General features: G+C 42.2%; 2 protein-coding genes across 2 annotated transcripts in view; both read left to right on the forward strand.

Moving 5' to 3' along the window:
- Positions 1-4,765, forward strand: part of TTL (tubulin tyrosine ligase) — a 71,097-nt gene extending 66,332 nt beyond the window's left edge. Inside the window, exon 8 of the mRNA XM_054472160.2 lies at positions 1,044-4,765. Within this exon, the coding sequence (XP_054328135.1) occupies positions 1,044-1,158 (115 nt within the window). The 3' untranslated portion in view covers positions 1,159-4,765. The remainder of the gene's footprint in view (positions 1-1,043) is intronic.
- A 9,510-nt stretch (positions 4,766-14,275) lies between these two features.
- POLR1B (RNA polymerase I subunit B) overlaps positions 14,276-24,145 on the forward strand; it is a 34,556-nt gene continuing 24,686 nt past the window's right edge. The window contains exons 1-5 of the mRNA XM_054472148.2: positions 14,276-15,018; positions 19,327-19,494; positions 19,736-19,882; positions 21,590-21,722; positions 23,410-23,546. Of these exons, the coding sequence (XP_054328123.1) occupies positions 14,842-15,018; positions 19,327-19,494; positions 19,736-19,882; positions 21,590-21,722; positions 23,410-23,546 (762 nt within the window). The 5' untranslated portion in view covers positions 14,276-14,841. The remainder of the gene's footprint in view (positions 15,019-19,326; positions 19,495-19,735; positions 19,883-21,589; positions 21,723-23,409; positions 23,547-24,145) is intronic.

Here is a 24,145-nt window from a genome sequence, read left to right on the forward strand (position 1 = left end):
TACCGGTTGTTTCTTTCCATGTTTAGTGCTTCCTTCAGGAGCTCTTGTAAGGCAGGCCTGGTGGTGACAGAATTTCTTAGCATTTGCTTGTCTGTAAAGGATTTTATTTCTCCTTCACTTTTGAAGCTTAGTTCAGCTGGATATGAAATTCTAGGTTGAAAAATCTTTTCTTTTTTTTTTTTTATTATTATACTTTAAGTTTTAGGGTACATGTGCACAACGTGCAGGTTAGTTACATATGTATACATGTGCCAGGCTTGTGTGCTGCACCCATTAACTCGTCATTTACATTAGGTATATCTCCTAATGCTATCCCTCCCCCCTCCCCCCACCCCACAACAGTTCCCAGAGTGTGATGTTCCCCTTCCCGTGTCCATGTGTGGGACATGGATGAATTTGGAAATCATCATTCTCAGTAAACTGTCACAAGGACAAAAAACCAAACACCGCATGTTCTCACTCATAGATGGGAATGGAACAATGCAAATTCTTTTCTTTAAGAATGTTGACCCCTACTCTCTTCTGGCTTGTAGGGTTTCTGCCGAGAGATCCGCTGTCCGTCTGATGGGCTTCCCTTTGTGGGTGACCCGACCGTTCTCTCTGGCGACCAGTTTTAGAAATGTGGTCATGAAATAGAATTTCTAGGGCAGATCTTGGTAAAAAACAAAAACAAGAAAAACTGCCAGGCACGGTGGCTCACGCCTGTAATCTCAGCACTTTGGGAGGCCGAGGTGAGAGGGTTGCTTGAGCTCAGGGCTTCAAGAGCAGCATGGGCAACATAGCAAGACCCTGTCTCTACAAAAAATTTAAAAATTAGCTGGGCATGGTGGGGCACACCTATAGTGCCAGCCACTTGGGAGGCTAAGGTGGGAGGATCCCTTGAGCCCAGGAATTTGAGGCTGCAGTGTACGTACCATGATCGCACCACTGCACGCCAACTTGGGAGACAGAGCAAAACCCTGTCTCAAAAACAAAAAACATCTATTTTTTTTGCTTGTACTTTGATGAACATCCTCAATGATATTTTTTAAAACACATTTCAGGAAGCTCTATGCAGAACTGTGCCAGGGCATCGTGGACATAGCCATTTCCAGTGTCTTCCCACCCCCAGATGTGGAGCAACCTCAGACCCAGCCAGCTGCCTTCATCAAGCTGTGATGGAGGGGCGCTCCCTGCTGCCTTGGAAAAAGCACGGGGTCCTGCTCCAGGGAACGGTGAAATGACTGGATTGCTCTTTATCCACCCCACAGCAGGGGAAAGAAAGGCAACTCGCAAAGATGAGATGGAAGAAGGCACGTGAGCAGAGGAGGCAGCTCCCAAAGAGAGGGCTGCTCAGGGAGCTTCCCAGGTGGAGCTCTCAGCAATGCTGTTGAGACTTTTGAAAATAACTTTGGTAAACAAAGGCAGCTTTGTGAGCAGAGCTCCTTCCCCTCTCCCCGGGAACGGCAGGGCACTGGGACCTCTGGTCGGTGCCTCCCACCCACTGCAGCCCTAGTGCCTTAGCTCCATGCCCGGCTGCAGCCCCACTGCTCTGGACTATGGATTGGACGTCAGAGCATATTGGAGGTTGCCTGTGTGTTCCCCGCCCATCCCTTCAGTAACACTCTGCCACACTAAGCTCTGTACAGGCATGCACCAACAGTCCTTAGTTTTGTGCTGTGCACTGGCCTTTTGGCGAAGGTGGTTTCCCTCACCACCTTCCTGATGGTGTTTGGTCAGTCACCTGTCAGGGTTTGTGCGGGTTGGGCCCCAAAACAGCATATGCTGCTCTAAGTCTGCTCTCTGCATGTTTTAGAAACAAAATGGCAAGTCTGCCCTGAACCTGTAAGCATCAAATAAGCATGAGAGAGAAAAAACATGATATATTGCTTTACTTAATAGGTTGAATATGGTAGGTCTTTGAAAATATGATGATTCAATTTTCTCAATTTTCTTTGCTTTAACCAAAATTCTAAATGCAGTTTTGCTTAGTTCCCTTATTTTTTTGACTTTTTTTATAAACGTTTGTAAAAACCTCTTTGAGGATCAGGAGTCAGTAAAATTCCACTCCCCAAGTGGCCCTTCCCAAGACAAAGGTTGCTTTCCCCCTTTTTGTTCTTTTTATGCCCCCAAGCACTTTCTGCAGTAGCTAGAGGGACAGGTTTCCTTCCAGGAAGGATTCGAGTTCCTGTGCCTGTAGGTATTAGGAGAGTATATATCCTGCCTGAATGGGAAAGTCTTCTAAAATGGGAAAGAAGTGGTTTCAGCTCCACACAGTGTCTTGTAAATCTCAGCAAATGTGTACTGTTAGAAGTGGCTTCCACTTACTGGATTAACTAATACTTTATAGGCTTTTCAGGGGACCACATCACTAGCAGTAGGGAGAACAAGATGTCATTTGTGTTCAGTGTAAGCTGAGTAAACAGGCCCTTCCTAGAGTGTCCTGGAAATCACAGCAACCCATTGAAAACTGCCCTCCCCATCAGAAAGTGCTATGTTCTTTCTTCATGCCTATGTGTGCTCCATTCCTCGTTTCTACTTGTCTCAAGAAAACATTTCTGCAGTCAGGTGAGACTTTTACAAAAGAGGAGAAAATCAATGCCTCCTTGAACATGATGAGATGTGAGAACTTACAATGAAAAAGGCAATAATGGTAGAAATTATTTCTTAGGTACAGCAATAGTTGATAGGATATGAGGGTGTTACCTTGGGGTGAAGTGGAGAAGGTCCCAGGTGAATTGGCTCTCATGGAAATTTGGAATTACAAAATAAACGTCCTGGGGGTTACCCAGAGTACAGATTTAAAAGTTTGCCTGTAGAGCAAAATAAAACAGTCAGTTGTAGTTGTTAATCCTTGAGGCCCAACGCAGCCGATGGGTTGGTGTTTGGAAAATTCTGAGAAGGGAATGAGATCTGATCGGATCCTGGGAAGATGTATACCCAGTTAGAACGTGTAGGGTTCTGGGTCCCTGGCAAGTCTAGGTGGGCGGGTGACAGGGAAAGCATGGGCATTTTTGTGTTGCTGTCACATGCTAACACAGGTTTGTAATTATCTTTTGGACCCAAATTATAGAGACATTCACGAGTTTTCTAGCCCTCACAGTAACAGAGCTAAGAATTCAGATGTCAGGAAGTCTGTGAATCTTGATGGATTTTCTGAGAAACCTGACTCAATGGCATATATAAGAGGGAAGTAAGACTTTTAAGAAAAGAAAAAGTTATGCCTCATTCCTCATGTGGCTTCCAGTAAGTATCTTAGGCACTTATTTCCTTTTTTAAAATATTTTTTAAATTTTTAAAATTTGATTTTAAATTTTAAATAAATTTAAATAAATTTAAAATAAATTTAAAATAAAATTTTACAGAGACGTGGTCTCACTATGTTGCCCAGGCTGGATTGCAGTGGCTATTTGCAGTTGTAATCATAGCACACTGCAGCCTCGAATTTCTGGCTTGAGCGATCCTCCCATCTCAGCCTCCTGAGTAGCTGAGACTACAGGTGCACACCACCAAGCCTGGCTTTATGTATTTATTTCTGTTCATGTGGAATGATTGGTTCAGAACTGTTCCTTTCCCTACCATGATGTCTTTGACACAGAAGGTCATGCCTGGCTCCCAGTCAGGCTTCATACTTTTGGTCCAGGTAAGTGCTGCCCGTTGCTGGGGGAGGAGTCATGGTTTATTTGAAAATGTCAGTTGCAATCATGGTTCTGTCATTTGACTGCACAGTATCAGAGGAGCCTGTTAACCTCTCTGTGCCTTAGTTTCTTAGCCTATGAAAGAGATCATTGCCTGACCCAGGGACTACCTCAAGGGCTTTTGGTGAGGACAAGTGACAGTAGGAAGACACAAGAGCCTTTAGTACCAAGGTTCTCAACACTGACTACATGCTGGAATGACTGTGAAGCTTTTAAAAAATGTTAGTGCCCATTCTTCCCCTCTCCCGCTGGCCAGTTAAATCAGAACCTCAGACAGCAATATGCCTTGAGATGCCTTGAACCACGCTTGAGAAGGAAGGACAAACACATTATTACCTTGGAAGAATTGCATAAGGCTTATGACTTAAAAAAAAAATTCTTTTTGGAAACACAAGCATTTCTTTAAGAATGACCAGATGTTGCCATATGTATTTATGGCACAAGCAGGTGTTCTCTAAGCAGTTTCTCTGTTTGCTTGTCATAGCGGCATTTGGAAACTCAAACATGCTTTCATTTACGTAAATAGTTTATGAAGCTTTGACAACAAATGTAAACAGACATGAAATTATAAATCTGCTAAATATGTATTAAGGGTATTAATTATTGAGAGAAAGTCCCTTTCCCCAAAACTCAACTCCTATGGCAATTATGAACTCCATTTTACCAAGAACATTTAAGTGCCTCGGCATCTGTATGATATAGTGGAGCAGGTGCTGACATAGGTACCAGCTGACATGATGTGTCACTAGCTCTGTGGGATGATTGCCACATACATGGAACACCTGGGAGTGCTGGAAATGTACTGGAATCAAAGCTACAAAGTGTGTTTTCATTCACAGTGGAGGCTACATCAAGCAAGGGGAGGTCCAGCCCTCTTGCAAGTGTGGTGAGAGGCTCTACTAGCAAAGACATGGGCGCCGGAGTAGGTCCCGTGTAGCTTGTGGGTGCTGTAGAGAAAATTCAGTGACGTACCTGGCTCTGGTTCTGGACACAAAATCTGTACTGGAGAGGAAATGACTGCTGAAATAAGGCAATTGTATGAATATTTAAAATGCCTGGAACACTAAAGTAAAGTAATGATATTTCAAGTGTTTTTGTGCTCTTTGGTTCTTGTTGTAGGTATTGACTTTCCTAGGATATCACTGGTCATTTAAATTCACCATATAATTAGCCGGGCGTGGTGGCACATGGTGGTGGCTGAGGTGGGAGGATCGCTTGAGGCTGAGGTGTGAGGCTGCAGGTGTGAACCATGTTCACACCACTGTACTCTAGCCTGAGCAACAGAGCGAGACCCTGCCTCAAAAGAAAATAAATAATGAAGTAAATATAAATCGATGATGCCGTTACTCAGGGGTAGACAGACTTTCTGTAAAAGGCCGGATAATAAATCTGCTAGGCTTTGCAAACCATGTAGGGCCTTTGTTGCATACTTTTCGTTTTTTTCTCCAACTCTTAAAAAATACAAAAACTATTCTTAGCTCATAGGCCATATAAAAGCAGGCCAGATGTGGCAGTAATTTGCTGACCCCAGGATGTTACCTGATACATAAACCAACAGATTGTCCTTCAAAACTGATGAGCTGCTCAGTGAAGCACTGAGACTTTCAGCTGACAAAGTCCCAGCACATTGTTTCTTATGTGTCTTGTGTATCGAGTGCTTGCAAAGCATTTCACCAAGGCCAGGTTTTTAAATACCTATAAACCTGACACACCTCAGGTGCTTAGTCTTGTGGATAGAAAGAGTTTCATTAATGCAAATTGTTAATAACTTGTAACTTCTTGTGCAATAAGGCTGAATGCTTTTGACATCTTTCCTTTGCATGGCTGGCCTGCCTTCTGTGGCTGCTTCCACTTCATAAATATATCTCTGGCACAGAGCAGGTTTCCACGCCAGAAGCCCTGGTGTAGGCACCCCACTCCAAACAGGTTTCACATACAGCATGACACATTCCGAGTGGACTCAGCAGAGACTGCATGGGCACGGTGCAGGGCGCAAGCATATGTGGACCCAGGCAGGCAGCTACTTAGGAGCATGAGAGTGGACAGGTCCAAAGCCTTTGGAGGACCTCTCTTAAAGACTGGTCCTGCTTGCTGTCAGTAACTACACCTCCTCCTTAACCTTAAGTTCTCCCATAGCCCATATTTGAAAAGAGTTTTCCCCAAAGCATCCCTCCATATCTTAGTCTATTTTGTATTGCCATAACAGAATGTTACAGAGGAGTATATTCGGCTCACAGTTCTGAAGGATGAGAAGTCCAATATCAAGGGCTATATCTGGTGAGGGCCTTCTTGCTGCCTCATAGCATGGCAGAAGGCATCACATGGCAAGAAAGGAAGGGAGTCTAACTCACCCTTTAACTAGCAACCCATTCCTGTGATAACTAACCCGCTCCTGGGATAACATCATTAATTTATTCATGAGGGTAGAGCTCTCATGACCTAACCTCTTACAGATCCCACCTCTCAACACTATTGCAGTAGAGATTAAGTTTCCAACACATTTACTTTGGGGAACACATTCAAGCCATAGCAGTCCCTAAAGGCAAAGGAAAATGAATCCCTGTCCAATGCAATATAGTAGCAGAAATTGAAGATTGTTGCAAGCATAATTCCTTTCAAAAATTATGAGAGTACATCAGTGGGCATAATAGAGTAAGAACCTCTGAAAACCCTCTCTTCCATAAAAGCAATGAGAACACTAGCAAAACTGTCTAGACATTAACCAGAGGCTTGCAGCAATCCATTTATTCAAGAAAAGGCCTGTAATCCCAGCACTTTGGGAGGTCAAGGCGGGCGGATCACAAGGTCAGGAGATCGAGACGATACTGGCTAACACAGTGAAACCCCATCTCTACTAAAAATACAAAAAATTAGCTGGGCGTGGTGGCGGACACCTGTAGTCCTAGCTACTCAGGAGGCTGAGGCAGGAGAATGGCATGAACCCGGGAGGCAGAGCTTGCAGTGAGCTGAGATCACGCCACTGCACTCCAGCCTGGGTGACAGAACGAGACTCCGTCTAAAAAAAAAAAAAAAAAAGTTGCATCTGGGTAAGAAGAGCAAGCTTTCTGACATTTTAATGTACCCTATTCCCACTCCCCCTTTCCCCAGCTCCACAACAGCCTCGGCCGCACAATCATGCTGACATCCAGCAGCCAAGCAGCCACTGTAGGGCTCAGAAGGGGGATTGGAGCTCCTCCAAAGCTTCATTACCAGAGAATTGCCATTTGGCCTTTTTGGTAGTTCCATGTAAGTCCCCACTCCTAGGTCTTGTCTTTGTTTGATGTGACTAAGAGGTTACCCAGTGTGAACAACCTTTTCCCTGGGTGCATTTGTCAAAAAAAAATCAACAGCAATTGTTGAACATCTCAACTTCCTAAGGTGGTTGTAACAGTTGGAACAAACAAACTGACCAAAAGACTTAGAAGGAAAAGCTGGGAATGAGATGTCTATAGGACATTTTGAAAAGCTTCGACCTATTCCTAAGAATGCAGAAGGCCACACACATGTGTAGGGCTGTGTGCATGCCCAGAAGAGACCTGAGAATTCCCCAGCTCTTTCTTTTGTCTGACCTTAAGTGTCTGCACAAGCAGAGAAGACAGAGGCAGAAGGAGGGAGAGAGGGAGGGAGGGAAGGTAGGAAGGGGAGAAAGAGAGAGAGAGAGGAAGAAAGAGAAAGGAAAGAAAGGCAGGTAGAAAGAAGGAGGGAGGGAGGGAGGGAAACAAGGGAGGGAGGGAAACAAGGGAGGGAGGGAAAGAAAAAAGAGAAAGATTGAGAGAGAAGAAAGAAAAAGAAATAAAAAAGGAAAGAAAGTTTATAAAATAGAACCAAGTAGAAATTTTAGAGTTGCAAAGTACAAAAATGCAAATGAAAGATTTACTTGAGAAGTTTAAAAAATGTTTGAACTGGTAAAAGAAGGAATCGGTGAATTAGAAGTCATTTGAGATTATCCAGTCTGAGGAACAGAATAAAAAAAAAAAAACAGCAAAGAAAAATGATCAGTGCTTCAGACACCCGTCAGACGCCATCAAACATACCAACATACACATAATAGGAGTCCTAGAATAGATAAGTGAGAGAGAGGGAAGGGGATAAAAAATATATTGGAAGAAATAGTGGCCAAAACCTTTCCCACTTTGAGGAAAAACATTAAAGGGAATCCAAGAAGCTCAACAAACTCTAAGTAGGAAAGACTCAAAGAGTCCACCTCAAAATACACCAGCCACTAAGAAAATAATTTTAAATATATAGTAAAAAATGACAAGGAAACGGAAATGTTACACTAGAAAATATATAAGAAAAGAGAAGGAAGTAATGAAAAATAGAGGAGAAAAAAAAAAGGCAAGAGGCATAGGAAACCAACAGTAAAATGGTAGATAAATCCTGCCTTATCAGTAATTTCATTAAATGCAAATGAATTAAATACTCCAATCAGAAGGTAGAGATTGGCAAATTGATTTTTTTAAAAATCGTGATCCAACTATATGCTATCTGCAAAAAACACACTTCATTTTATTTTTATTTTTATTATTTAGAGACAGAGTCTTGCTCTGTTGCCTAGGTTGGAGTCTAGTGGTGTAATGATAGCTCACTGCAGCCTCAAACTTCTGGTTTCAAGCAATCTTCCCACCTTAGCCACCTAAGTAGCTGGAACTATAGGCACCTGCCACCGTACTTGGCTAATTTAAAACAATTTTTTTAGAGATAGGGCCTGGCTTACTTCAAAACTTGCCTGGCTAATTTCACTTCACATAACGATCTCCAGTTCCATCCATGTTGTTGGAAGTGACAGGATCTCACCCTTTATGGCTGAACAGTACTCCATTGTGTATAAGCAATATATTTTCTTGATCCATTCATCTGCTGATGGACACTTAGGTCGCTTCCAAATTTTGGCTATTGCAAACAAGGCTGCGGTAAACATGAGGGTGCAGATATCTCTCCAAAAAAAAAAAAATTTTTTTTTTTTTTTTTAAAGATAGGGTCGTACTGTGTTTCCCAAGCTGGTCTTGAACTCCTGGCCTCAGGCAATCCTCCTGCCTCAGTCTCCCCTAAGTAGCTGGGATTACAGGCATCAGCCAATGCACCTGGCAAAACACACTTTAGATTCAAAAACAAATAGGTTGAAAGTAAAATGATGGAAAAAGATATACCATGCAAACAGTAACTCGAGAACTGGAGTGGCTATACTAATATCAGACAACATAGGCTTTAAGAAAAAAATTGTTTCTACAGACAAAGAAGGACTTTTTTTTTAATAGTTCCAACTTTTATTTTAGATTCTGGAGGTACACGTACAAGTTTGTTATATGGGTCCTGAGGTTGGGGTACAGATCCCATTACCCAAGTAGTAAGCATAGTACCCAATAGTTAGCTTTCCAATCCTTGCTCCCCTCCCTCCCTTCTCCCTCTTGTAGTCTTTAGTGTCTCTTGTTGCTATTTTTGTGTCCATGTGTATCTAATGTTTGGCTCCCACTTATGAGACTGTGCAATATTTGGTTTTCTGTTCCTGTGTTATTTCACTTAGGATAATGGCCTCCAGCAGCATCCATGTTACTGCAAAGGACATGATTTCATTCTTTTTTATAGCTGCATAGTATTCTGTGGCATATATGTACTATATTTTCTTTATCCAATCCACTGTTGATGGGCACCTAGGTTGATTCCATGTCTTTGCTATTGTGAATAGCACTGTGATAAACATACAGGTGCATGTGTCTTTCTGGTAGAACGAATTGTTTTCTTGGGATATATACCCAGTAATGGGAGGCTGCGTTGAATGGTAGCTCTGTTTGTTGTTTGTTTGTTTTGGTGGAGTCTCTCCCTGTCACCCAGGCTGGAGTGCGGTGGCGTGATCTATGCTCACTGCAACCTCCGCCTCCTGGGTTTAAGCAATTCTCCTGCCTCGGCCTCCCAAGTAGCTGGGACTACAGGCGTGTGTCACCACGCCCAGCTAATTTTTGTATTTTTAGCAGAGACAGGGTTTCACCATGTTGGCTAGGCTGGTCTTGAACTTCTGACCTCAGGTGATCCACCTGCCTCAGCCTCCCAAAGTGCTGGGATTACAGGCATGAGCCACCGTGCCCAGCTGCTCTGTTTTAAATTCTTTGAGAAATCTCCAAACTTCTTTCCACAGTGGCTCAACCAATTTACATTCCTGCCAGCAGTGTATAAGCATTCTGTTTTTTTCTTTAGCCTCTTCAACATCTGTTATTTTTTGACTTTTTAATAATAGCTATTCTGACTGTGAGATGATATCTTGTTGTGGTTTTGATTTGCATTTCTCTGATGATTAGTGATGATGAACATTTTTTTCATGTGTTTCTTGGCCGCTTGTATGTCAAGGACATTTTATATTGATAAAAGGGTTAGTCCATTAGGAAAATATGACAATTATAAACATATGTACCTAGCAATACAGCCTAAAGATACATGACATAAAAACTTAGAGAATTGAAGGAAGAAACAGACAATTTAACTACAATAGTCGGAACCCTCAAAACTCCATTTCAATAATAGCTAGAGCAACTAGGCAGAAGATCAACAAGAAAATAGAAAACACTATAAACCAACTAGACTTGACAAATATCTACAAGGCACTCCATCCAACAGCAGCAAAATACACATCCTTCTCAAGTGCATATGGAACATTCTCTGGGGTAAATCACATGGTAGGCCATAAAACAAGTCTCAGTAAATTTAAGAGAATTGAAATTATAATACATATGTTCTCTGACCATGTTGGAATAAAATCAGAAATCAGTAACAAATTTTGTTAATTTCTGTATTAATGAAGAAATATACAAGTAGAGAGGTTGGACTAATAATAATTCTTCCCACAGGGAAAAGCCCAGGACCAGATTGTAAGCCAGATGGTAAGGAATTAACACCAATATTTCATAGAGTCTCCTGAAAAATAGAAGAGAAGAAAATACTCCTCAATTGAGAAGAGTGTCCTCAATTTTATGAGGTCACTCTTAATACCCTGATACCAAAACCAGACAAAGATGTCACAAGAAAAGCAAATAGCAGACCAATAACCTCTTGGGAATACAAATGGAACAAATCTTCAACAAAATACTAGTAAACCAAATCCAGCAACATAGAAAAAGGATTATACATTATGACTAAGTGGGACTTATCCTAAGATTACAAAGTTTGGAATAACGCATATTCTCTTATAAGTGGAAGCTAGGCTGAGCACGGTGGCTCACTCCTATAATCTCAGCACTTTTAGGAGGCCAAGGTGGGCAGATCAAATGAGGCCAGGAGTTTGAGTCCAGCCTGGGCAACATGGTTAAATCTCATCTCTATTAAAAATACAAGAATTAGCCAGGCATGGTGGTGCATGCCTGTAATCCCAGCTATTCTGAAGGCTGAGGCACAAGAATCGCTTGAACCTGAGAAGAGGAGGTTGCAGTGAGCAGAGATCGCACAACTGCTTTCTATCCTAGGTGACAGAGCAAGATCCTGTCTCAAAAAAAATTAAAAAGTGGGAGCTAAACATTGGGTACACTTGGACATAAAGATGGGAAGAGGCCAGGCGCGGTGGCTCACGCCTGTAGTCCCAGCACTTTGCCAGGCCGAGGTGGGCAGATCATGAGGTCAGGAGATCAAGACCATCCTGGCTAATATGGTGAAACCCCATCTCTACTAAAAATACAAAAAATTAGCCAGGCCTGGTGGCAGGCGCCTGTAATCCCAGCTACTCAGGAGGCTGAAGCAGGGGAATCACTTGAACCCGGAAGGCAGAGGTTGCAGTGAGCCGAGATTGCACCACTGCACTCCAGCCTGGGTGACAGAGACTCTGTCTTAAAAAAAAAAAAAAGGATGGGAACAGCAGACACTGGGGAGTACTAGAGCCGGGAGAGAAGGAGGGGAGCAAAGATTGAAAACTACCTATTGGATACTGTGCTCGCTACCTGGGTGACAGTTTCAACCATACCCCAGACCTCTGCATCACCCAATATACCATTGTAACAAATTTGCCCATGTACCCCCGATTCTAAAATAAACGTTGAGAAGGGGAAAAGAAAGAATGCAAGGTTTGTTTAACATAAAAAATTTACTTAATATAATACACCACTTTAATAGAAAAAAAAGGACAAAAAGCACATGATCATTTCAATATACACCGAAAAAGCGTTTGGCAATACACAACACTCTTGGAAAAAGCCTCCCCACAAACTAGAAATAAATTACTTCCTCAACATGATAAAGAGCATCTTTGGAAAAACCCACAGCCTACATCACATTAATGGTGATGTGAAAGCTCCAGTTGGGCGCTTTCTTCCCAGTATCAGGCACAAAACAAGTATATTTATTCTTGTCACTGCAACATTGTATTAAATGTTCTAGACAGAGCAATTAGACAAAAGGAAGGAAAGAAGAATGATCATTCAGATTGGAAAGGGAGAAGTATGATGATCTCTCTTTGCAGATGACAAGATACCATATAGAAAAAGTCCTAAGAAATCCACTAACGCTGTTAGAACTACTAAAGAGTTTAGCAAGATTGCCAGACACAAGATCAATATACAAAACTCAATGGTATTTCTACATATTACAAACAATTTGAAGTGAAGAAAACAATTCCATTTATATCACCAAAAAGAATGAAATACTTAGGAATAAATTTAACAAAAGTTCATTTCTACACCAAATACTACAAAACATCTCTGAAAGAAATTAAAGAACAACTAAATAAATGGAAAGACATCCCATGTTTATGGATTGGGAGATAATTATTGTTAGGATGAAAATAGGCCCCAGATTGATCTACAGATTGAACACAATCCTGGTCAAGAATCTCAGCCTTCTTTGCAGAAATTGACAAAGTGGGCCGCCGGGTGTGGTGGCTCACACTTGTAATCCCAGCACTTTGGGTGGCCAAGGCAGGTGGATTACTTGAGGTCAGGAATTCAAGACCAGCTTGGCCAACATGGTAAAACCCTGTCTCTACTAAAAATACAAAATTAGCCAGGCATGGTGGTGCATGCCTGTAATCTCAGCTTTTTGGGAGGCTGAGGCAGGAGGTGGAGGTTGCAGTGAGCCAAGATCATGCCACTGCACTCCAACCTCAGCAACAAGAGCAAAACTCTGTCTTAAAAAAAGAACAAACAAACAAAAACAAAAAAAAAAAAAAGAGAGAAAGAAATTGACAAGCTAAGCTGACGCTAAAATCCATATTGAAATACAAAGGATCAAAGAAATCTGGAGAAAGAAGAACAAAGTTGGAAGATGTGCACTTCCTGATTTCAAAATTTATTACAAAGCTATATTAATCAAATCTGTGTAGTTTGTAGACAGACATACAGATAAATGTAGATAGACATACAGATCAAGAGAATAGAACTGAGAGTCAAAAATAAACCCTTGCATCTATGGTGAATTGATTTTCGACAAGGAGGCCAAGACAATTTGTTGAGGGAAAGAATAGTCTTTTTAACAAATGGTGTTAGGACAACTGGATATCCACATGCAAAGGAATAAAGTGATATGCCTTTCTCACACCATATACAAAAATTAGCTCAGAATGAGTCAAAGACTTAAATGTAAGAGTTGAAACTACAAAACTCTTAGTAGAAAATATAGGTGAAAATCCCTATGATTGAAAAATATCTAGTATTTGATAGCACAACAGGGTGACTGCAGTCAGCAATAATTTGTTGTACCTTTAAAAATAACTGAGGAAGTACAATTGGAATGTTCATAACAAATGATGAATGCTTGAGGTGATGAAAACCCCATCTACCCTCCTGTGATTATTACATTGTATGCCTGTATGAAAACATCTCATATACCTCATAAATATGCTAATTATGTACCCATAATTTTTTTTTAAATCCTCATGACCTTGGATTACACAATGATGTCTTAGATATGATATAAAAACACAGGCAACAAAAGAAAAAAACTACACTTCAAAATTAAAACGTTTTGCTTCAAAGGACACCAGCAAGAAAGTAAAAACCCACAGAATGGGAGAAAAATATTTGCAAATCATATATCTGACAAGGACTAGTATAGGCTGTATAAAGAACTACAACTACTCAGTTGGCCGGGCACGCGCAGTGGCTCATGCCTGTAATCCCAGCATTTAGGGAGGCAAGGCGAGGGGATCACTAGAGGCCGGAAGTTCAAGACCAGCCTGTGCAACACAGACTCCCTGCTCGAATTTTTTATAAAAAGTGATATAGGAATGAAAAGTACCAGCTGAACTAGGAAAGGGGAAGTTGACAGTAAGGAGGGACTATCAGGGGCAGGAGGATACTGGGTAGTGGTGGTTTAATTCACTGTTCTAATTGTGGTGATGGCTGCATGGTTGTATACATAGGTCAAAACTTAACGCGTACACTTTAAATGTGTGTTTTATTGTATGCCAGTTATAAGGCAATATAGCTGTTAAACACACACACAATAAAGCTGAAAAACCAGCAGGCATTCCCTGATTAATCAGTATTCTGGGGAGGTAAGGGGCTCACAGGAACGCAACGGAAGCTGAGGCTGTAAATCCAGTTGGACGCCGCGCTGCCCCATCCCCTCCATCCGGTACCGCCCGACCCCTCTCCCACCTCCCTCCCGAGGCCTCCCCCAGGACTCCAGTCCGGAAGATGCGAGGAGGTTAGCGGGGCCCGACCACTCCTTGGCTTCCCAGGGGTGAGCCTCGCGAGTTAGGAGTTGGGTAGAGAGTCAGCCCGGGGCCCGGCATCCGCTTTTTCGTTGAAGCAACGACTTTGGCCGGATGACTCCCCAAGGTCGGCATCAGCATGGGACTGGGAACAGGTTAAGGAAAACAGAAGAGAACCTGAGAAGACCGCTCTCCTCCAATCCTAATTGACTGAGCCAATGAGAGCCAAAGAGGTCACATGCTCAACTGGGCGGGGAGCGGGTTTCCACCTGCGGCATCTTTCGCAGAGGAGGGAGATGAGTGGGGCGGAATATGGGAGAAAGGGAGGGCCCGCCACGCTCTGGCTGGACATGGCCTTAATCGGCCCGTTCACTCGACGTTTTTGGTTCTACATCGACCCCAAGAAACCGAAACCGCAGGGCCTAGGGCGGGTGGAACGAGAGGGAACTACATTTCCCAGCAGGCTGCGGAAACGGGACTCCGGCCACTACTTCCGGCGTGTACAGAGAGACTGGCGTTCGGTGTGCAGGTGGCCACATGGATCCCGGCAGCCGGTGGCGGAACCTGCCCAGCGGGCCTAGCCTAAAGCACTTGACTGACCCCTCTTATGGAATCCCGCGGGAACAGCAAAAGGCAGCGTTGCAGGAGCTGACGCGGGCGCATGTGGAGTCCTTCAACTACGCTGTGCACGAGGGTCTCGGCCTCGCGGTGCAGGTGAGCGCGGCGTCCGCTGGCGCCCTTGCCGCGGCGAGGCCAATCCCAGGGAGTTGGCTGGGAGGTCACAGTATGACCCCAAATGCATGTGCTCCTTGATCCTGACAGGCTCGGTGGGTAAGCGGGAGAGCACATGTTAAACAGGACGCGGAACTGGCCTTCGTGAGACTTGTAGTCGAGGCGTCTTAAGAGATGTATTCGTGATTCTGGAGTGAAAAGTGATTGTGAACCGTAGTTTGGACAGTTTCGGGGTGCTGTGAGAGTGAGGAAGTGGCTTATCTGGGGTGTGCTTCACAATGCACACGGCTTTATGTCACTTGAAGACTTACCTCAAAAGATTCCGAACGTATTTGTAGGTACAGTGTAATGTTCAGGGTTATCCTTCAGTTTCCTTCTCTTAGAGCTTTAAAGAGAGAAATTACTCGTCATTTGTTATGAATTAAGCAGGTGCTGAGGAAGGTATAAATGAGTCATAAAAGCAAGATTGAATCGAAAAGTGTAATTGCATTATTAGCGTAGAGTAATGGTAGCAGAATTCAAGTGAGTATGGTGGGGGAAAGTTTCGTTTAGTAAGCATCCCCAGTGTCTCCAGGCACTAGGCTCAGAGGATGTGGAGGAGGCAGTCCCGTCTACGAGACAGTTCATGCATTTAAGTGCTCCCTGTCGTGTTTGGGGTTGAAGGGGTGAAGATATGAAAGCAGTCTATGCCAATATTCTTGAGAACTGTTCTGCCAAGGAATTGTGTGGGCTACTGTGGGAGCATATGGGCGGCGCAACTAATCCAGGAGTTTGAGAAAGGGCGGGATTAGATGAGTTCAAGAAGTGAGAAACGTGCATTTCGTCCAGGGGAAGAGTAGAGCAGAGTCACATGCTTAGGGGACCCTACCTGTGGTTTTGTTGGGTAAGATTTGTGTTGTGAGAGATAGGGATAGGCATAATGTAGAGAGCTTTGATTGCCAGTCTGATTCTTGAACTCTATTCGGCAAATAATATGGGAGCCATTAAGATTTATTGTTTAGAAAGACTAGAGTGGTGGGGGTTATTTGTATTGTGCCTGGATTCTTACAGTATCATGTCTGTGAGAAAAAATACCTAATTAAAAGTTAATCAGGCTGGGTGCAGTGGCTCACACCTGTAATCCCAGGACTTTGGGAGGCCAAGGCAGAAGGATGACTTGAGCCCAGGATTTCAAGACCAGCTTGGATAACATAGTGAAACCCCATCTCTACAAAAATTTAAAAATTAGTGAGGCATGGTGGTGCGCACCCAAGTAGCTGGTCCCAGCTACTTGGGAGGCTGAGGTGGGAGGATAAGTTGAACCCAGGAATTTCAGGCTGCAATGAGCTATGATTGTGCCACTGCACTCCATCCTCGGTAACAGAGTGAGACTTGTCTTTAAAAAAAAAAAAAATCCAATTGAGAAATTTTAGAAAAGCACTAATTTAAAAATAAGCCAGTCGGCTGGGTGTGGTGGCTCTTGACTATAATCCCAGCACTTTGGGAGGTCAAGGCGGGTGGATCACTTGAGGTCAGGAGTTCCAGACCAGCCTGGCCAACTTGGTGAAACCCCATCTCTACTAAAAAATACAAAATTAGCCGGGCGTGGTGGCACATGTCTGTAATCCCAGCTACTCAGGAGGCTGAGGCACAAGAATCGCTTGAACCCGGGAGGTGGAGGTTGCAGTGAGCCAAGATTGCACCACTGCATTCCAGCCTGGGTGACAGAGTGAGACTCTCCCAAAAAAATAAATAAATAAATAAACCAATTATATGTTAATATTTTTAAGAAAAGTATTTTCCAAAGCAAAAAAGTTAGATGAATTGCATTATTAAAAATCTTTTTAATGTCTGGCTTAATGAAAAGACAACTGGATTCTCATGTCTGCTTGTGCATTCAGTCCCTTGTGATAATTGTTTTGGTTGAAGTAGATGAAGAAAATTTGGCCCTGCATAGAAAATGATGCCACAACTTAGCTAGGACTATAATAATATAGTATTTGAAAATGTTCTGTAAAACACAGTAACATAAATGACTAATATTTATAAAGCCAAGGGAAAAAATAGTTATCATATTTTTTACTTACAAAACATAATTTTGCCTAGTTTCTTTGGAGTGAGTTCCTCCTTTCTGTGAGTCAGAATTTATATGTCTGTCTTTTCAAAATCTTTTCAAAATACAATTGATTTTTATTACTTGGGGATTCTATATTTGCAAATTCACTTACTCACTAAAATTTACTTCTACTCCAAAAGCACCATGCCCAGAAGCAGCGAAAAAGTTGAGTTGCTTAGTGTCCATTTTCCCAGCTGAGATCTAACAAGGTGATGCTCGGCCTTCTTGTTTTAAGTTCTTAAACTATAAACAGAGTTTGTCTTCACTATTTAGTGCTATGTTTTGTGCTTTTTGTTGATGATTTTGCTCTTTAAAATGTCCCCCAAGCAAAGTATTAAAGTATTAAAGTTCTGTATAAAGTTCCTAAGCACAAGAAGGCTGTGCTGTGCCTTTTGGGGAAAATATTAATACATGCATTTAACATAAGCTTTGTTCAGGCATGAGTTAGGGACTCAATAATATATATTAAATAAGCTGTCCTTAAACAGAAACCCACATAATGCAAGGTTGTGTATTGATCAGTGGATGAAATCATAGGCTTTGTTCAGGCATGAGTTACATACTCAATAATGTGTATTAAATAAGCTGTCCTTAAACAGAAACACACATAATGCAAGATTGTGTATTGATCAATTGATGAAATGTGACCAGAGGCTCGCAGGAAGCTAACCATGTATTTACCCTAGGAGCAGTGGTTCAGTATTGGCTAATTCAGTGTTTATGGCAACTGTATAGAACATAACTATTATGAATAACAACAGTTCACTGTATTTCTTTCTAAATAGTGCGACTGCGTCTTAAGAAAGCAAATCTTCTAATCTCTCTTTTTCTAACTCCATTCTTTTTTTTTTTTGAGACAGGATCTCACTTTGTCACCTAGGCTGGAATGCAGTGGCATGGTTATAGCTCACTGCAGACTCGAACTTCCAGGCGCAAGTGATCCTCCCATCTCAACCTCTTGAGTAGCTGGGACCACAGGCGTGCACCACTATGCCCAGCTAATTTTTTTATTTTTATTTTTTGTAGAGATGGGGTCTCCTCTCCCGATGTGGCCCAGGCTGGTCTCAAACTCCTGGGCTCAAGTAGTCCTCCTCACTTGGTCTCCCAGATATTGAAATTACAGGTGTAAGCCACTGCATCTGGCTTTTATTTTTAAATAAAATACGAATTTCTAAAATAATACCAGCTTTAGATAAAATTTTAAAATTTAAAAAAGGTCAGTTAACTCACGTGAGGGTGGAGAACCTCCTTGGTATTCTTTCTTGGTTCCATTTTTTCATTTTCATTATTCTAAGACTAAGGCTAGGAGGTTGCTTGTAATTAATATATAGGAGAGCTTGGTGATGCCCCTTCCTCAGAACAGCAAAGCTTCCCCCACAGAATGGTACAAAGAAGTAACTTCTGTGGAAAGGGAAACCCAGCCTGGCCATCATCTTTTCCTTTGCATGGCTCTGGTTTCAGTATGACGTTGCCATCGTACATTAAGCATCTAGTCTTAAATCCTAAAGGATGTTTCCGTATCCTTGCTCTATTAGCAGTAGTCCCATTTGTCTTGCTATGCACATAGACAAGTTAAGAATACACAAGGCTCTTGGTTCAGAGAACAGGAATTTTGTTAGGTTCACAGCTGTATCCCTAGAGCCTGCTACAGTCTCTGACACATGTAGTCACTGAAAACAATCTTGTACTAATAATGCATTGTGGTTTTAAGTATTTAGTGAAGTTGTGAGTAAACTGGAGGTAGCTTTTTTTTTTTTTTTTTGGGACGGAGTCTCACTCTGTCGCCCAGGCTAGAGTGCAGTGGCGTGATCTCGGGTCACTGCAAGCTCTGCCTCTCGGGTTCATGCCATTCTCCTGCCTCAGCCTCCCTAGTAGCTGGGACTACAGGCGCCCACCACCACGCCCGGCTAATTTTTTTTTGTATTTTTAGTAGAGACAGGGTTTCACCGTGTTAGCCAGGATGGTCTCGATCTCCTGACCTCGTGATCCTCCCACCTTGGCCTCCCAAAGTGTTGGGATTACAGGCATGAGCCACCACGCCCGGCCAACTGGAGGTAGCCTTAACTGTCCTTTTTAGGTGTGTCATAGTGGCATCACAGACATCAATGTTTGTAGAACACATAAGATTTGGAAGAGTCTTAGAGAAAAAATGCCTTGGAAATGCAAGCAATTTAATAGTGTGAATTGCATTTCAGGCTATACCTCCCTTTGAATTTGCTTTCAAAGATGAGCGTATCTCTTTTACTATTCTGGATGCTGTTATCAGTCCACCTACAGTTCCAAAAGGGACCATCTGCAAAGAGGTCAACGTTTATCCAGCAGAATGCCGGGGCCGAAGGTGTACCTACCGTGGGAAGTTGACAGTGAGTACTAGTGATGCTGTGTGACTCTCAACACTGCACATATTTGGGAGTAGGGCGGGTGCCTAATAAAGTTTATGCCAGAAATTGCTTTCTTGGTGCTGTTGTCTAAGAGATCCCACCTTCTAAATCTAAGGCATAAAATAATTTAATTGATATTCTTCCTCAGTCTTTGAAAATACTCATTTGTTCTCACAAATGCAGATATTTCTGTTAAGTAACTTTTTCTCTTGTTTTCATTTAGGCCGATATCAGCTGGGCAGTGAATGGAATCTCAAAAGGAATCATTAAGCAGTTTCTTGGCTATGTTCCCATCATGGTGAAATCCAAGCTTTGCAACTTATATAACCTTCCCCCACAAGCCCTCATTGAGCACCATGAGGAGGCAGAGGTAATCACGGGCATCCAGGCGTGAGACAGTAGAGAAGGCCTGGGTTGGGAGTAAGAAGACAAGAAGTGTGTCAGTGTTTTCTTTGTCTGCTCCAATTTCTGGATAGGTGAAAGAGGTATCAGTATCTTGCCTGCATACAGTGTATGGCTCTGAATAACTATCAAATTAGACAGTATGAAAAAGTGGCTATAAAATTAGAGAATATTATTGTTCAGGGGGGAAGAACTGGTAGGTTTTTCCCTAATTTTCTGAATGATAGAGACATACTTCCATGAAATTTGTTTTTTTTTTTTTTTTCAAGCTGTCTTAACCCACAAAGCTATTGTCAAAAATGTCTATTTAGCTGGGCATGGTGGTGGCATGGATCTGTAGTCCCAGCTAATTGGGAGGCTGAGGCAGGAGCATCACTTGAGCCCAGGAGGCCTGACTACAGTGAGCCATGATTGTGCCACTGCACTCCAGCCTGGGAGACAGTGAGACCCCGTCACTAAAAAAATAAAATAAAAGTGTCTGCTTTGCTAACAGTAAGATTCTGTGCGCATATTAAATGACTTATACGCATTCCCTTCATCATTTCTTTCAGCTATATTAGGTGGCTTTGCAGTGTTGAGTTGGGGTAATCAAGATGAACAGACTGTGCCTACTAAATAGGTAGATGGTGTTATGTGGTGGGAAGAGGGTTTTGGTGTCAGATCTGGGTTTGACACACAACTCTTCCGCTTATCAGTCTTGTGGTTTGGGGAAATTAATCTCCCTGAGCCTCAGTTTCCTCTGCTGCAAATGGGCATAATAGCTACCCCACTCATTGTTATGAGAATTAAATGTTATGATAACATAGAGCACCTAGTATAATATGCCTGTTTCATAGTAGGCAATTCGTAAATAGTAGCTGTTTATTACAGAAATGTGATATTGAGCAGAGCTATTAAAGATATTTTTCTATTTAGCTAATCCAAATTTCTGGTTTCCAGAGCTTTCATACAATCAAGCTTTTGAACTTATTTGGGAAACCATAGTCGAGTATGGAAGCAAAATGGTTACAGTTTTTATCTTTCTTTTTTTTTTTTTTTTTTGAGACAGAGTCTTGCTCTGTCGCCCAGGCTGGAGTGCAGTGGCGCGATCGTGGCTCACTGCAAGCTCCACCTCCCGGGTTCACGCCATTCCCTGCCTCAGCCTCCCGAGTAGCTGGGACTACAGGCGTGTGCCACCACTCCCGGCTAATTTTTTGTATTTTTAGTAGAGACGGGGTTTCACCGTGTTAGCCAGGATGGTCTCGATCTCCTGACCTCCTGATGTGCCCGTCTCGGCCTCCCAAAGTGCTGGGATTACAGGTGTGAGCCACCGTGCCCGGCCCAGTTTTTATCTTTCAACCCCTCTTTGGAGTAAGTTTTTTTTAGTGTTATTTGAAGACTGAAGTCATTTTAGGGGACAGAAAGGCAAGTTAGGTTGAGCCTGTCTGATAAAGAGAAGTACCCTGTTTTTCTTCCATACTTTTTTCTCATGTCCCTAGGACCTTTGTGATATACTTGAGAAAACTGTTAATTCACACAAAGACAGTGTCCGTGTACTGTTTTCAAGGGATCAGTAGTACGTTTCACCTCTGTGTTCCTGTTCTGTGTGTTGTACTACCTTTGGCTAGGAATGAAGTTCATGTTTACAGTTAGTCATGTATCTTTGTTTAACAAGTTGCAATTGTCTTTTTGGCAGGAAATGGGGGGCTATTTTATAATCAATGGCATTGAAAAAGTCATCCGAATGTTAATTATGCCTCGGAGAAATTTTCCCATTGCAATGGTAAGACCAAAATGGAAAACCAGAGGGCCTGGTTATACTCATTATGGTAAGTTCTGGAGATTATTAGCATGTTTTTTAAGGAAAATTTAAAATCTTTTTTTTTTTTTAAAGTAGATCCATCTAAATAGTCTTTGATTTTTTTTTTTTTTTTTTTTTCCTGAGACAGGGTCTCACTTTGTCACCCAGGCTGGAGTGCAGAGTGGTGTGATCACAGCTCGCCATAGCCTCGACCTTCCCAGGCTCAGATGATCCTCCCACCCCAGCCTTCCAAGTAGCTGGGACTACAGGCACTTCCCACCATGCCTGGCTAATTTTTTTTTTTTTTTTTTTTTTTGGGAGGATGGGGTTTCACCATGTTGCCCAGGCTGATCTCGAACTCTTGGGCTCAAGCAGTCCTTCCACCTCGGCCTCCCAGAGTGCTGAGATTACATGCATGAGCCACTGTGTCTGACCTTTCTTTTGTTTTTTGTTGTTTTTCTATTGAGCATTCCTGTGTTAAGTTTTCATAATTGGGATGGAAGAAGAAATGGAGAGATGTTAGTCAGAGGATACAGACTTGCAGTTACAAGATGAATAAGTTCTGGGGATCTGATGTATAGCCTGGTGACGATAGTAATACTGTACTGCTTACTTAAAATTTGATGAGTACATTTTAAGTGTCTCAACCACACATGCGTGCACACATACATACAAATGATAACTATGGGTGGTGATTGATGTTTTCATCAGTTTTGATTGTAGAAATCATTATAATATATGTATATTATATTCAAGGTATTGTCCACCTTGAATATATATGATTTTTATCAATTATAAGCATTTTAAAATTAACAAAAATTTCATAGTGGAAAACCAACTTTCTATTATGTTTCACTGTTGCTAACTGAAAGAGCATGTGTATTTTTGTTACTACTTATGAAGATGAAAGCTAGTCTGGCTTGGCCATAAGTGGGTGTGGGTCTCGGCTGTCTTCTGGTTCAGGCTACTGCACTTTTGCAAACTGAAAGAGCATGTGTATTTTTGTTACTGCTTATGAAGATGAAAGCTAGTCTGGCTTGGCCATAGGTGAATGTGGGCCTTGGATGTCTTCTGGTTCAGGCCACTGTGGCACACCCCTCAGGGTCTCTGTCTGACAGCCACCTGGCCTCTGTTTGAGCATTCTCTTTGACAATGCCTAAGGCAGCATGTTGTATTCTTGAGCAACCGTGACAGTTAAACAATTTGTCCTGATAGTTGAGCTAAAAATCAGACCTTAATTATAGCCATACATACTATACCTAGAAAAACAGCGTGCCCGAATGTCTAGTCATTTTCCTTTGCATCAGTTGATGGTAGTATGTCTTAGCAGTCTTTGCCTGAAACTGAAATAAAATCTAAAATTCTACTTTTCTCCATTGGAACTATTAGATCAAGCACCATGTCTTGACCAGACTCCACAGTTTAAGGCGGATATAAAGTGCTAAAAGACGTGGACTCTGTCCTGGAGGGAAACTTTGAAGTTTGCTTAAGTTCATAGTTTCAGTTATTTTACATTAGTGTTTCTCAATCTGGGTAGATTTTGCATGCAAGAGGACATTTGCTGAGGTTTAGAAACATTTTTGATTGTCAGTCTTGGCTAAACTTAGTGATTTGGCTTTAATTCTGTCTAAGAGGGTAAGATTGTTCAGAAAAAAATGGTTGAAGCAATTATAGTATCAGTGAGTTTCTGATTTTTTTGTTGTTTGGTTCAATAGGAGTTTCAATGCACTGTGTGAGGGAAGAACATTCCGCTGTCAATATGAACCTCCACTACTTGGAAAATGGCACTGTTATGTTGAACTTTATTTACCGGAAGGAACTGTTTTTTCTTCCTTTGGGATTTGCACTTAAGGTATGACTTAATGAATGCATTCTTTTGTTATGAAGAAATTCATTGGGGGTAGTATCCTGTGCAGATTGGATGGATTCTCCTTGTTAAAATAATACTGTACTAGTTATCTACTGCTCCAAAACAAATTACCTCAAAATTCAATAGCTTAAAACTCAATAAACATTTCTGTCTCACAGTTTCTGTGGGTCTGGAGTTTGGGAGTGCTTTGGCTGGGCAATTGTGGCCCAGGGTCTCAGGAGGTTGCATGGAGATGTCAGATAGGACTGCAGTCATTTTGAGGACTTCCAAGGTGGCCCACTCACATGGCTGGCAAATCAGTGCTGGTTTTTGGCAGGAGGTCTCCTCATGGGGTTGCTCTCTACATGGTCCTTTCTGTAGGCTGCTTGAGGCAACTGTCTTCCTCCACATAGTTAGCTGAGAGAACAGAGAGCAGAAGATGCAGAAGGCAAAAGCTGCAGTGCCCTTTGTGACCTAGCCCTGGGAGTCTCCCATTATCTTTTTCACCACATTCTTTTGGTCAAGCAGGCCAGCCTTGATTTGGCATGGGAGGAAACTACACATTTGTGAACACCAAGAGATGAGGACCCTGGAGGCCATTT

Source organism: Pongo pygmaeus, chromosome 12 (genome assembly GCF_028885625.2).
Source record: "Pongo pygmaeus isolate AG05252 chromosome 12, NHGRI_mPonPyg2-v2.0_pri, whole genome shotgun sequence".
NCBI classification, from domain to species: domain Eukaryota; kingdom Metazoa; phylum Chordata; class Mammalia; order Primates; family Hominidae; genus Pongo; species Pongo pygmaeus.